Below are 13819 nucleotides of genomic sequence, written 5' to 3'. Positions count from 1 at the left end.
TGAATAGCATAACCAATGCTGCTAATATCTGCTCCTTTAAGTTTTTTGTTCCCAGCCTGAGTGAAGCGCAAATTTTATTGTGCCATGATTAAAGTGCATCCAGGGTACAAAGGTTGCCTACAAAAGAATATTTATTTTTTAAAAAAATTCCTTTTACCAATTTATATTTGTTTTACAGTTCTCTGGAAGACTTTTATATTTGGGTTCATACATCTGCACGAACAAACCTTCTGACAGCTTCCTCAGCTTGTCAATAATTCACTCTGTGGGCTGCATGGGGAAACTGTAGGCATTAGGAGTATTTGTATCAAGCTGTTACCTTGCACAAAACATCAATATATACTTGATCTGTTATTTCTGATTTGTTTGATAAGATGCATGATAAGATGCATGTATGATAAGACGAGAAGAGACCTTAGCAGTGGTCGGTTGACATACATAAAATAACAGAGAGAACATATCATTATTTAAAGAAAGATAATTTATCCATCATTTAAAAATGTTTATATACTTAAGCAAATGTTAACCCCTTATGACTACTGTAAGATTACACTTAGAAAAACTTACTATAATTAGATTATTTATTCAAAGATTTCAGTTCCATTTAAACTAATAGATTTACTTCCTGAATACATCTAACTATACAAAACCTTAAGATGACACTAGTAAGTTCTGCAACTGAGGATTGTACAGACATCCATCCAAAATATTGTACACAAATTATTTTGAACTGAGCCTCTACAGCATTTTTATGTCATGGTTCATATCTTTCTGGGCATAGAGATATTTTTGTGAACAGTTCTCTCTTACTTTGGATCAAATAACGTTTTTGTGGAAACTGTTGGAAAGGTTTACAGAAGGATGAAGGGGACTGTTTGCAATTAGTTACAAATATTGTAACTGCCTTTGCTTTAACTTGTGTTAACCTCACAAGCCATTGGTTACTGCTGAATTTTATCTGAAGATGTCTGCCTTTATGCACACCCATCTAAGATAGTAATATGATTTGTATGTTAATTTGTATGTAAATTATACAGAGGGAGACAAATTAAATTAATTTTTTTACTGTGAATATTGAATAATCTCCTGAAGTTAACTCAGCTGCTTTAATTCGTTGTAGAGTGCAGATAATTTCAGGAGAAAGAAAGATATATAAACTTGCATGCTTTCAGATGTTCCAATTCACTATAATGCAAAAATTTTGTCATTTCTTGTAGATTACTTTGGAATTTATATTATAGTTCACAGCTTTTTTTGTCTGCTCTGTCTTCCACCTTGAGTGCTGCTGCTGTATTGCTGGTCAAGAGAAAAGCTTTCTTTTTTGTAAGTGAAGCAAAGTGGCCAGAGAAAAGAAAATGAGTATTTTCTCAGAAGTGCTTCTTTCCAGGACTTAAAAGTCTGTATTTCAGAATAGTATAGTTATTTAGCCTGCAAAGAAGGATGTCCCATATGAATAAAAAGGACATCAGAATGGCTGTGTATGATGCAGAAATGAGAGTATCTGAGAACAAACAGGGCTTCAGAACAGATAGCCAGGGAAAAAAAGTGGAAGTAGTTGCAAGAATAAAGTCAGGAATATCAGAATTGGTGATGCAGAGAAACTTAGAAAGAAATAAAAGTGAGTAAGAAGCCCAGAGTGTTTCTGTAGTGAAGGAAAACATACATGTGAGCTTTAGGATGATAATTCAAATGAGGCACAGGCTGGGAGGAACACAAAGGTAAATTGTGTGTGTGGTAGTTTTCTGACAATAGATATCTTGTTATAACACTATTCTGAAGATTCTTTTTTACTTTTACTGCTTTTACAGCAGTGAAGTGAGATATTTGGTTATCAAGATGAATTTAGACCATAGGAAAGAGAGAATATTTTCCCCAGGTTCTTCCTCCTTCCCTAAAACTTCATTTTTCTTGTTTCTTCTTAAAAGACAAGATGTGAGTATTTTTGCAGCACCACGCCTATTTGTAATGCTAAGTAAGTCAATCTGGTCATGTCTGGTTTGGTCTAGAAAGTAGTATCTATTGACAGAACGGAAAACCTGTCAGTGTTTTGAAACAGGGTAGAGTCAAGAAAGATCCAAGCTATGCATAAGAGCATTTGGGCATTTATTTAAAAGTTAGCAAATGCTGCATGCTGCTTCATGTAGTGCAGACTTGCACATATTATTCAATGTTGTTTTACCTAGGAGAGCACATGTTTTCATGAAGGAGGTCAGAACTGCTGCTGTTGTTTTTAGAGTACTAGACAGCCCTTATGCAACTATCAAAAAAAAAAAAAAAAAACAAGGGAAAAAAGGAACCACCCCCAAGAAGTTCACAGCTTATTTACTTATTGCTAAAGTTCCAAATTCCATTTGTGCTGTAGATCATACCTTGGGAGCTTTAGGAGTTGGGATTGTGCTGAAAGTGCTTAAAATGCACCAAACATTTTGGTAGTAGCAATAGTAGAGAACATTTAAAATCTGCCTTCTTAAATGATCACGTATGCTATGGAGCCATGTCAGAATTCCAGAAATATGCTGTTTAGAAACACTTTCACATCCCGTGAGGCTTAGGAGATTGTAAGTCCACTCACTAGTTGTGTTCTTCCTCTCTATCCATTATTAATCCATATTTCCCCTGAAGAAAACTTACTCTACTCTATGTCTTATCATAAAAACAAAGAAATTATGAAATAGTAACACTTTGTTCTTAAAAACTCATTTTAAATACTGTCAGTGTAGATTTTTTTTTAATTCAAAAATATTAATAAGATTTAAAGTGATTTATGTCAGAGATAGGTCGCAGGAAGTGTAACCAAGCTAGGAGGAGGAGTGAGGTAGAGGAAGAAACCCTGCAGTATGTGGGCGAATGACAGAGGCAAGGAAGGCCCGTTGACAGGTTTAAGTCACTGCTGGTGCTTTTACAAGAGCAGGGTCTTAAGCATGTTTTTGACCTTCTGGATTGTGCAGCCTGTGCTACTAAACTTAGAGATGCAGTGCACAAGTTTCATCCCACGTGCATTTTTGAAAATCAGGTGTGTAAATATTTCAAGGCTCATTTGAATCAGCCTTTTTTGTTTCTTACTACTACTACTTTTTTTTTTTTTTTTTGATATAAAGAACTTCATTATCTTGTTCCAGATGTTGAATCCAAGCATAGAAGTGGTAGACAGCTATTTGGCTCATGCTGCTGGCTACATTAATCTGTTAGAGTATCCAAAGTGATACTGGTATCTTAACTGAAGTGAAAACAAGTCCATCAACCTTTGTGTTGAGCCAAGGTCTTAAGAAGCAATATGTGCACATATATATGAAAAGTAGAGAGGATTTCTCTTAACAGTATAACTGACCTCTACTTGAAGTACCATAGAGTCTTATTGGGATTTACATTATTTTATATATACTGAAAAATTTCAGTTTTCAGTCAACTTTTACTTTACATTTGGGGTATATGATTTTGCATAGGATATGCAGTGGTGAGCAATAGGAATTGTAAAGAAGCCTTAGGTATTTTGAATTGGCATTTTTCTTACTATTTCTATAGGTTTAAAAGAGGATGATTTTCTCCTCAGGTTATGTCTGTATTAAGAGTGTAGAATACAGGGGCTGATGAAAATTTCCTTTCGTCTTACAGTGTAATTTGCCTGTACAGCCATCCTTTTAATTTTCTTCATCGAGAGAAATGATGCTTTTGAATTTTAAAATGTTTAAATATCGTGTATCTTATGATTTGTAAATCGGTTTTCCCCCGTGTAAATGTAGTCTTGTTACTTAGGCGCTACAGCACACGCGATGTGCCGGTTTGTTTGTTCTAGATTTCGTATTTCTGCTCCTGAATTCTTCTAGGCGTTGTGGCTTTTCTACAGGGGTCGGGCAGCAGAGAGGCTGCGCACAAATTACTTATTACAGGAAACTGTGCAGGGGCTGCCGGCGCGCTGCAGCTCTGTAGCTTTGCACCACGCCTCTATTCAATGTCTACTTTTTAGAAACTTCTGCTCAGCTGGCTTCTTCAGCTCGTGCCCTGTTTGTCATGAGCGGCGTCTCCGGCCGGCTCCCGCTGTCTGCAGGGGTCCTGCGGTGCCTGCCGAGACTTCTGTTCATCGCTCTGCGTGGGCCGGGAGTAAGCCCCCGCTGCGGACCTCGGCTGCCACTTTGATTGCGGTTTTGCCCTTTTTGATTCTTGCTGCGAGACAGCAGAGTGCCTGGAGATTTGTTTGGAGTTGTCTGAACTCTGTGAATATAGTTAGTAAAAAGCTGACCAAGGTCAGCGTTCTTTAAGTGAGCTTATTTACCATTATAGACATGAAAACCTTTTATCATATGTGACCTGCCTGCCTGGCATGAAAGCTTATTGGGTCAGTTTGTGACAGGTTAGTGTCAAATATTACAAAAGCAGCACAGATCAGCCTGCATGTGTGTTTTCTGTACATTTTTCAGTTTAACTTTTGCTGATCTTGTACAGTTTAGATGGTCAGATGATAGGTCTCTTAAAATCTGTTTCATAAGTAGAGCTTTATGTTCTTGCAAAAATGAAGGGGAGGCGATAAAAAGGAAGTTGAACTAAAAGAAATACATATTTCAAGATTTAAAAGCAATTAGACTTGAGAGTAATACCTATGTGAAAATTATTATATTAGTATTAGAAATCCTGAGGAAGTACAGATGTTTCAAGACATTTCCATGTATAAAAATTAAATTCATGTTGTTTGGTTGTTATATTCATTTCCTTTAATGAGCATTGCTGTTAGAATGACAGTGGATAAATACTTTCAAGGGATTTTAAGCTGCTTCTTGGGTTGTCTGAGGTATCATTTATAACCCAGTTAAAGTAGATGGTATATGTGCCTTTTACACTTTTTGATTAAATCAGCACAAAGTAGCTGAATGTGCGCATATGATCTAAGCAGTAAAACATTGATGCATTTTTTGGGTTCCTGTTTGTCTTGGCATTGTCTAACAGTTTTCAGAAAATTCCCTAACATATCTTTAACTTTTGGGCAAGTTCCAAAGGACTAAGGAAACAGCTTTACTTATACTGGTATTTAAAAATGCTGAACAGGATGACTCTTTTAACTTCAGGGTGGCAAGTCCAACTTTCATCCCAGGCATAACAAAAGGATAATTGAAGATGAACTTGCATATCTGAAAACTTACCTCTTTTTTTCTCCAGCTGTAAGCTGAAATCACAAATGCAATTGATTAAAGAACTAGTGCAGGCACACACTTTTGTTTTATGTATACAAAATAACCCTCTGTAAAGTTTAACTGGCCACATTTACATTTTTGTACTGAAAGTATTGAAAAGCAATGGTAATTTGAGACTGTATGGTGTAGTGTGGAAGTCCTGAGGAAAGGAACTGCAAAGATGAAGGTTTATCTTCCTTAATGGTAGGCTTCTGTAATGAGAAATGGGATGATTTCTTCTCTTTATGTGAAAATACTCAAGTGAAAATTTAAACATCAAAAAACTGGGAAGATAACTATTTATCCAGTGTAATGCATCATGAATATCAAGGCAGACAGAGTTCTGCTCTTGGTAAAGGAACACTCCCAATCCTTAATTGCATTAGTATATCAAATAGAAAATGAAGAACTGTTGCTGTAGTCTCTCTTCAGATGCCTTAGTGTATTTAGGAAACCTTTAATTCGAACCAAAAAAGATAGAAGGAAAGAAATAGATACTTTTAATATAAATACAGGTTCTAAGTTGCAACTGACACTGTAGCCTTTTTTTGGTGAAATGATGTCTTCAGTTTCAAAAAAATAGTCTAAGAAATTAAGATCACTGAATTTACTTTTTTTACATATCTATCCCAAATATGTAAATTAAGTTTACTTCTAGTAGGATTAATGTGTTCTACTACTCACTCACCTGCAAAGTCTGTTAGGATTTTAATGTAGTAAGGTCAAAGATTGTTTTCAGTGGAGTTAACGTCCAATGTTTGCAATTTTTTAGGTATAGTCCTTATTTTTAACATACTGTTTTGAAAAATCAAATAATCAGTAATTTAAAATTTCTCTTTGATCTTGGAACTAGTGAAGTATTATTAGGAAGAAGAGTTTTTTTTAGTAATCTCTAACATAGTACTGAAAAACCTGATATTATCTTGTTTGGAGTCAGTTTTATGTAGTAACTTCTCCATGACTGGATTTTACTGAACATGAGATCCTAAAACAGCAACTGGAGGAAGTCCTTCTTAGCTCTATAAATTTAACCTCAGAACTGAAGTTTAGGGTATGAATATAGGTGCCAGAGAAGAATATATGAGTTTTCTTTAGCGTGTTGGTTTGCTATAAGACCTTCTTACTGCCATTACAGAAACCACTTTAGGTATCTTTTACTTGTTTCCTTATAATTATATCTGTAGATAAGAAGTTAAGAAACAGGAATAATACATGGAAGAAATTATTCTTCTACCCATTTATTTTGTCCAGTATGTATTACAAATCTTCAGAGTCATGGTTCTGAATTCAGCAGGTTAGGAAGGGCTAAGTAACAGCATGCTGTCTATGCATTGAACAATTTCTGCCTGGCTAACTATTAAAAGCCATTAACATGAAAGAAATAAAAGCATGATTATTTCAGATATGTCCTTGAATTATGGATCAGAGTTTATGTTCATTGTACAAATGACTAATTGAAAGAATGAAGAGAGCAGTAAAGGGTATCTCAAGTTTATGTTAAGTGTTTATGCACGTTAAGTAAAATACATGGGGAAAAATGTTATATAAAGATTTTCTGAGTGGAAAATGAGTTTTGCAATCCAAATGGAAGCAAATCAGAATAAACAGTAAGTAATAAATCCTTTCAGTATTTCTGTCAGTAAAAAGAGATGGAAAGAAAAAACCTCCAAGTATCAACTTAGTGTAAAGACTTGTAGATTTGGGGAAAAAGTTTTTGTGGGACCAAAAAATACTTTCTGAGTGCAATCTCTTATTTAATCTGTAAATAGTGTCCCTTGCCCATCAATATGTATATAGTTATAGTTTCTGTGAGTGTTTATTTCACTTTCCTGTAATTTTACATATCCCTGCACAGGGCAAGGTAAGGGAAGGCAGGCAGGATTTTCTTATTTTCACTACTGATAGTCATTCTTTTTAATGATGATTTTATGATGTTTATGATGTTTTATGATGATGATAAATTTTAAGAAGACATTCATAGAACAAAACTTGTTTACATTATTTATTTGTTCATTTGTTTTTTAGCATCTTTCAGTAACTTCTTTTAAAGATACAAAACAGTAAAATACTCAATTTCTGAAATATGAAGGCTTCTTAGATACAACTATTAGCTTCTTTATCTTTTTCCTTCATATTAAAAGAAAATCTGAAAGGAGATTGTACCTGAACAGATTTAACACCATCTCCATGACAACCAGCTAATTAATTGCTATTGGTCTGGCTTTGGTCCTCTTCAGTGAACTGATACTCCCTAGCTTTATTTCACATATCTTCTGGGCTTTCGGTGAAGGTCATTTATATAGCTACAGTTCTTGTTCAGAAAAAGACGTCTTTTAACATAGGCAACTACTTTCTTTAAAAACAGCTCAACCTTATCTGTGTTTTAATCCCACAGTTTTGGACAGCTTCCTGTCCATAGCTACAGAGTTTCTGACGCTTATTTCTTCTTGGTTTTCCTGTTGTTCCCATTTTTTTTTTTTTTTTTTTTTTTTGCTTTTGGGCCTATGTGTTCATTTTGTATATGATGACTGTGACCACATTGCAGTACAGGTATTCCCAGGCTGTGTCTGACTCTGACATGGTAACTAGGAGAAATCAGTCTGCAGCATTATGGAGTTTGGTATGGGCTAAGAGCTCAAGTAGTTACTTTGCTTCCTGGGACAGATTTCCCAAGCAGTGTTGAACCATGTGCTTCTATCACTACCATGCTTGCTAGTGTCAGCTCTAAAGCTACCATAGCAGGCAGCCAGTTCTACAGTGCTAGATGTACTTTGAATCAACCAAGATATTTGCCAAGCTTACTCCATCAGTATTAGTATAATAGAAGTGTTTAGAAGATGTGGTTGTTATATTACTATTGCAAATAATTGCAGGCTTTCTTCTACAGTAACAGGCTGTGAATTGTACTGGGTCAGGTGAAAAGTCCATATAGCTCAATATCCTGCCTCATAGTGGCCTCTCATAGCAGGTACTTAAGACAAAGTGTAGGGTCAGGGGAAGGATGTGAGGAGGCAGAGTAACATCCCAGAACCCCATTCTGAGGAATGTTTGCCCCAGATGACGGTCTCAACCTTCAATGGGTTGTGCTAAAGGAATTCAAGTCTTGCAAGCAGTAAAAACAAGAATGAAAGCTGAGGCTAAGAAAGAGCTGTATTCTCTAGCCTGAAGATTTCTTGTATTTTTAAGTTTTCCTTTTCTTTCTGGATTATTGTAGTAGTGAACATAGTATATGTTCGCACAAATTAAGTGTGCTTTATGTGTATTATATGCTTACTATGTGTGGACACTGAAAGCAGTTGAATATATCCTTCACTCCGGCAATTTTCTTTTCATTGGTCCATGTTTAGTTCTGGAGTTTTTTCTCCTAACATGTCTTGTGGACATATTAATTGTTTGAAGTTATTCAATATATTTACTATTTGGGTACCATAGTTTTTGTTGACAGTGTGTAGAATACCTCCTCAATTCCTTAATATAGTTTAGTAGTACTTATGATAGATGGAATCAGGTGTAGGTATAAACTCTACTGAAGCTTGACGTAATGCATAAAAAAGATTACCAAGGTATTTGTGTGGAAAAGCAAAAGAAAAATATATATTTCAACTAAATATTTCATATATTGTTGAAAGTACAGAAATACATATAACATGCTGTTAATGTTTTAACATAGTGTTTTTAAAGTGTACATAATACTGTAAAGAAAGCAAAAATGTTATGTTGCAGTAACTCCCTTGTTTTTCTTCATAACCATGAAGGCAGAAAAACATTTTTGAAAAGACAAGATGCACTGGGAGAGGCTGGAAGTCGTTTTAGCTATTTTTGTTCATAAGCTAGAACTATGTTTCTCTTACAGGCCTGCTAGAGGGGGTTACAACTGAAGATAATAATTTTGATATTATACTTAATAAATTATAGATTGGAGAAGTAGATCTAAGTGGACATGAAGTATTTGGGAGTTGCAGGAAGTCAAGAGTGATGAAAGGAAACGCGTACCAAAGATGATACTGAGCTTGAGACAAGTTAGGCTGAATTTTATTCCATTAGCGAACTTGAGGTTGAGAAATACATTGTTTACGGAGTCACGTAATGTCAACTTGGGATCATTGTTTTTCATGTGCTACTTATGTGGCATTGTGATGCATTTTTATTTAGAATGACATAATATTTTTTTCTTTATTTTTCTCTTTCCTTTTTCTTCTTTATTAATATGTGAAATTCTACTGATACGGTACGTGTGAAGATTGCTGTGTTCACTGTATCCTGGCTTGCTTGTTCTGTGAATTTCTCACCCTCTGTAATATTGTTCTGGGACAAGCATCCTGTGGCATCTGCACGTCGGAGGCCTGCTGCTGTTGCTGCGGGGATGAGATGGGGGAAGACTGTAACTGCCCCTGTGATATGGACTGTGGCATAATGGACGCATGTTGTGAATCTTCAGATTGCTTGGAGATCTGCATGGAATGCTGTGGGATTTGCTTCCCATCATGAAATATTTATCTCTTTTTATTTTATTCTCTTAAAAACTGGAGAGCTTTTCTTTAAATGCATTTGAAGAAAGACAAGGTAAGATTCTCACACAACCAACTGGTATTGCACTGTTAATTCCTATACATAATTTTTTAAAAAGCAATCCATGAATCTTGTATTCTAACACAAATTGTATAGTTTTGTATGTGAAACTCAAGCTACATTCCAGCTCTTTTTGGCTTTGCGAATGGGAGAATTTACTGGAACTGAATTATAGGCCTGATACTGCAGGTTGTACAAGGGCAAAATTGTCATTTGAATTTAGTGACAGGTTTTGGTCAGAGAAAAGACTGCAAGGCGAAGCCTTAAGAATTTGCCTTTAACTACTTCAATGCTTAAACGCTCGAATGCCTCCATGCGTAACATACTCTTAGAGGAGTTCTTAAAAGCAAAATGTCTTTATTTCAATCTCTGTGGGTTGAAAGTAACCTTGTTCTTTAATTGTAAAAAGTCTGCAGCAGGAATCTACAATTTGTTTTGCTACAGAGGTCGCATCAGAAATATTTCTTTTGTTTCACATTTCCCGTAGGTTTGAGAGGGATTCCTGGTATTTTCCATAGTTAATACGGATAATAGGTGAAGATTTGGGTAATTAAAGTCAATCTGAGTTTTGCCATCTCTTACAGTACCAAGATTTCATTGAGATAAGACAGAACAGAGAACTTAACATTTTGCTTCAGTATTACTTGAAATGTTTGTTTTTAGAAAGAGACTTTGGAAATCTGGGTGGACATAAAATATATCTTGATGTTTGGACTAAAAAACTCTTCAAAATTTGTCTATGAAAGGGAAATTGTCAAAAATTAAATCAAAACTCTAAAGCTATATATTAGTGGCCCTGTCAGTTTTTGTGGCTTTACAACCAGTATCACCTAACTTAATATTTTGTTATTCACTGTGGAAAAAAGACCCATAGAGGATGGTAGAAATTAAACAGGATATAACAACCAAAATAAGTTGACTAATTAAGGAATTCTGTCTTCAGATGGAAAAAGTAAATGTAAAAATGTTTATTCTCAAACATTTAATAATTTTTAAAATAATTACTTGAAAAAGGTTATTTTAAAATGTTTGATATCCTTTTAAAATAGAAGTAATATGGTAATATGTTAAAAGTATATATTTAGGATTCAGTGGGCAATTTTTTACTTATGATACCATTGCAGATTTTCTTAGAAAATATCTTTTTTGTCATTGTAATTGTGAGATGAATCTGGTCCAACACACAAAGAGATTCATGGCATTCCCAGATTTAGGGAAAAATGGCACCCTTTTTGTTTACCATTTGCTAGTCTGTAGCTCATTAACTTTTCTCTGTAAACCACCTGCATGTTCTTGATCTCACATATGTAAACTTTGCTATCTACACTCCAGATTTCCCATTTATAGATTGCTGTATCTAGTAAATGTGGGCCTTGCTACAAGAGTCATGATAGCTGATACTATATCCCTGTTAAGTGAAATGACCATAAATGTCTCTTTCCACTGTAGTGAATTCAGTTTATATAAATGTGACAATCTAAAGATCACAGGAATGTGAAGCTAACTCAGCATAGTGTCTATTATTAACCAAAGGCTTCTTCCTATGAACACTGACTAGTAGTGCTAACTACTGCAAGTTACCACTGACAGTAAAATAGCTGTATCCTCTACTATGCTAGGGAGCTGGGAGGTGGTACATTTTGCATTAGCATCTGCAATATTGTGGTATACTCTAATGCAATGCAGATTTACTCAGAGGGCATCTTATCTGTTTTTTGATAGTTACTACAAGACGTGATTCTTATCTTTTTTTTTTTTCTTATTTACTGGGCCAGATTTGGATCTCTCAGTTGCATAAACTAAGTGCATTTCTATTAATGTCAGTATTTTCCGTTGGTTAAGCTTGAGATAGCACAAAGATATTATGGTAATAGGCACACTAATAAGGAATGATACAGTTAAACTGATACATTCACTGAGCTCAGAATCAGGCCCATGGGGCTCAATTATGACTCCTAAAAGTCTGAACCACACTGGGAAGGGGGACGAGTGCATTGGTTGAGTGGCAGTGCCTGGAGGCATTTTGCCTTTGTCAGGCATAATGCCTCTGGGGAAATTGGGGGCATCAGAGTGAGCACTGGGACTTGATGCACCTTGGAGGAAGTGTAGACAGGGCTTTGCCCAGTGTAGGTCTATGGATGGCACAGTGGTGGTGAGGACACACTCTCCGGGGTTAGGTAGTCCTGTTAATTCTCGGTCCTGGTGTCCCTCTTGCCACAGAGATGACTTATGGCTGCATCTTGTTCCAACTGTGCTGTTGGAGGCAGAGCAAAGGACTTCCTGTCTCCTGTCCTTCTAGGACATCTGTGCCTGAGCAGTTCCAGTTTTGTGTTTGGGAAACTGCACATCTGTATTTCAAGCTTTTAGTGAATACTGAATGCTAATAAAAAAGACACCAATCTTGGCAATCCTTTTCTTCACAAAAGTTTGTCAATACAGTTTAGTATACACAAACCATTATTGTATCTACTTACAGGAACCCAGATTTTTTTTGGATTGAAATTATGAAAACCAGGGAAATGTATTTACTAGTAAACATTTCTTTTCAGTACTGTTAAACTGAATATAAGAAGAGCTCTGTTTCTGCATATATACATATGTACACAGACTCTCTCTCTCTCTCTCTCTTTCTCTCACACACATACATACACAGAGGTGTATTATTTCTTTTCCCACTTCATTTGTGAGATACTAGGAAGTGAAAATACTATGTTTATTAACCCTTATAGTGATTAAGAGTATCAGATTATTACAGACTTAATTAAAAATAAAATGTTAATTGTGTGATTTGTTTGACAGTTAAATATAATCTGCTACTATTCGTCATAGAAATATTAGCACTTTTGAAAAATATATCTTTGTAGCAGAGACTATTAGTATATAGATTGAGTTCCTTTCTATATTTATATTCATAAATTCTGTTTTGTAATGTTCACTCTATAGCCAATCTTATAAGCACCTTGTGTAATTAAAATGAGTAGAATTAGAAAGAGACAAATGTGAAAATCTACTTTAAATAAATTTAAAAATGAAAACTTGTCTATTTTATAAAAGGTCTTGTGAACTTGTACAAAGTTTCAGTATATAGTTCCGCAAACTGACTTATTAAAAAATGATAACTTGCTATTTGTATTTTGTATCAACTAGAAGTGCTATTCTCAAACACTATTTTGAAATAAAGATCTTTATTTTGAAACTTTGGTATTTCTTCTTGTAGTCTTGCCCTGCTACTGTTTTGATTGATGATTTTGTGTCATTTGTGATTTTTCTGTTATAAAATTTATTGAAGGCACCGGCCTTTGGGTGATAAGCACGGAGAGGATGAGACAATATAGATGAGCTGTCTTTTGGGTGGAGCTATAGCACCTCAGGCATTGAAAGCTGTGATAGCACGAATCTCCAGCATGTGGACCAAAGTAATAAGTTCGTTATTAACAGAGAAGGTTCATTCCTTAGTGTAGTTCTGTTATTTAAGGGGAATTGCAGTAACGATAAATTTTGCTCAAAGTGAAAGTTACTTTAATACATCTACTGCAGTGGGCTTCAATTACAAAAAAAAAAAAAAAAAAAAAAAAAAAAAGCAAGCTGAACATAGAGTGTAGATAGTTTATAGTATTTCAATAGATAAAGGTGTAATGGATTTTAATAAAACTGAAAGCTTATAAACAGTACCATTATTTTAAATTAAGGTATACTTTTTAAGTCTGTTTAAATAAAGATGCGGTACATCATTCATCTGTGATTTAAGCAGAGATTTTTTTCATGTTGGTTTAAGCTGAGTATCTAAAACAATAAGCTTGTATCTAAAACTGAAGGAACTGTGTGTTTACTGGTTTTTGCACTGCTTTTCCTCCATCTGTTTAAAAACTGCTAAAGTATTTTACCATGCCTGTGTGTATATATATGCCCTTGGAGGATCTAAAATAATTCTGATAACTGAGATCTTAGAGTCTCCTCTAGGTGTTATAGAGGTAATAGGCAGGTTTGAACTAACAAAATTCTGTGCTTGTGATTGTGTACCATGAAGTCTTGCCTTTGGGACTGTATACTACAATTCTACTAGAAAATCATTTGCATCAGAAAACTAA

General features: G+C 35.0%; 1 protein-coding gene across 4 annotated transcripts in view; it reads left to right on the top strand.

Moving 5' to 3' along the window:
* MDFIC (MyoD family inhibitor domain containing) overlaps positions 1-12927 on the top strand; it is a 51668-nt gene extending 38741 nt beyond the window's left edge. For all 4 annotated transcript variants that reach the window (XM_062583482.1, XM_062583471.1, XM_062583489.1 and 1 more), the window contains exon 5: positions 9403-12927. In XM_062583482.1, coding sequence (XP_062439466.1) covers positions 9403-9650 — 248 coding nt within the window. In that variant the 3' untranslated portion in view covers positions 9651-12927. The remainder of the gene's footprint in view (positions 1-9402) is intronic.
* The last annotated feature ends 892 nt before the right edge of the window (positions 12928-13819 follow it).

The sequence above is a fragment of the Rhea pennata genome, chromosome 1 (assembly GCF_028389875.1).
Source record: "Rhea pennata isolate bPtePen1 chromosome 1, bPtePen1.pri, whole genome shotgun sequence".
Lineage (NCBI taxonomy): Eukaryota > Metazoa > Chordata > Aves > Rheiformes > Rheidae > Rhea > Rhea pennata.
This window is presented reverse-complemented; position numbering and strand designations above follow the sequence as displayed.